The sequence below is a fragment of the Fulmarus glacialis genome, unplaced genomic scaffold, assembly GCF_000690835.1.
Source record: "Fulmarus glacialis isolate BGI_N327 unplaced genomic scaffold, ASM69083v1 scaffold30036, whole genome shotgun sequence".
Taxonomy (NCBI): Eukaryota; Metazoa; Chordata; class Aves; order Procellariiformes; family Procellariidae; genus Fulmarus; species Fulmarus glacialis.
Window position 1 is genome coordinate 1 of NW_009216683.1, and position 364 is coordinate 364.

The window sequence follows — 364 nt, forward strand, 5'->3', positions numbered from 1 at the left end:
GGCTCCTGCAGGCCGCGGCCGCCGCGGGGTGGTCTGCGATGCCGCCAGCCAGGCAGCCCCCATAGGCCCGCACCCGCTGCCCCCACGCACCTTCTTTGGTCTGGGCGTTGGTGATCTGCAAGTCGCAGTTGGCCGCCTTCAGCTTCTCGCGGCCCATGATCTGGCGCTTGAGCTCACACAGGGAGATGTGGAGGCCGTTGAAGGTGACCGTATCATAGTTCAGCTTGGAGGCGAACTTGTAGTGGACGCACGGCATGGTTGGGGCCAGGCGGCGCCTGCTCGACGACGGTGCCTACCGCGGCAGATGGCGTCGCGGCCTCCGCCCCGGGTGAGGGCGCGCAGCAGCTCGGGGAAGGGCCCACTG

The 364-nt window shown here is 69.0% G+C and overlaps 1 protein-coding gene across 1 annotated transcript; it reads right to left on the minus strand.

The window, feature by feature from the left end:
* Positions 1-90: 90 nt before the first annotated feature.
* On the minus strand, positions 91-256 carry LOC104077965 (E3 ubiquitin-protein ligase RBBP6-like; the record flags this gene model as incomplete). The annotated part of the gene is made up of 1 exon (XM_009579392.1): positions 91-256. A coding segment is annotated over exon 1 (166 nt), but the record flags the coding sequence as incomplete, so codon positions are not given.
* Between the last annotated feature and the right edge of the window lie 108 nt (positions 257-364).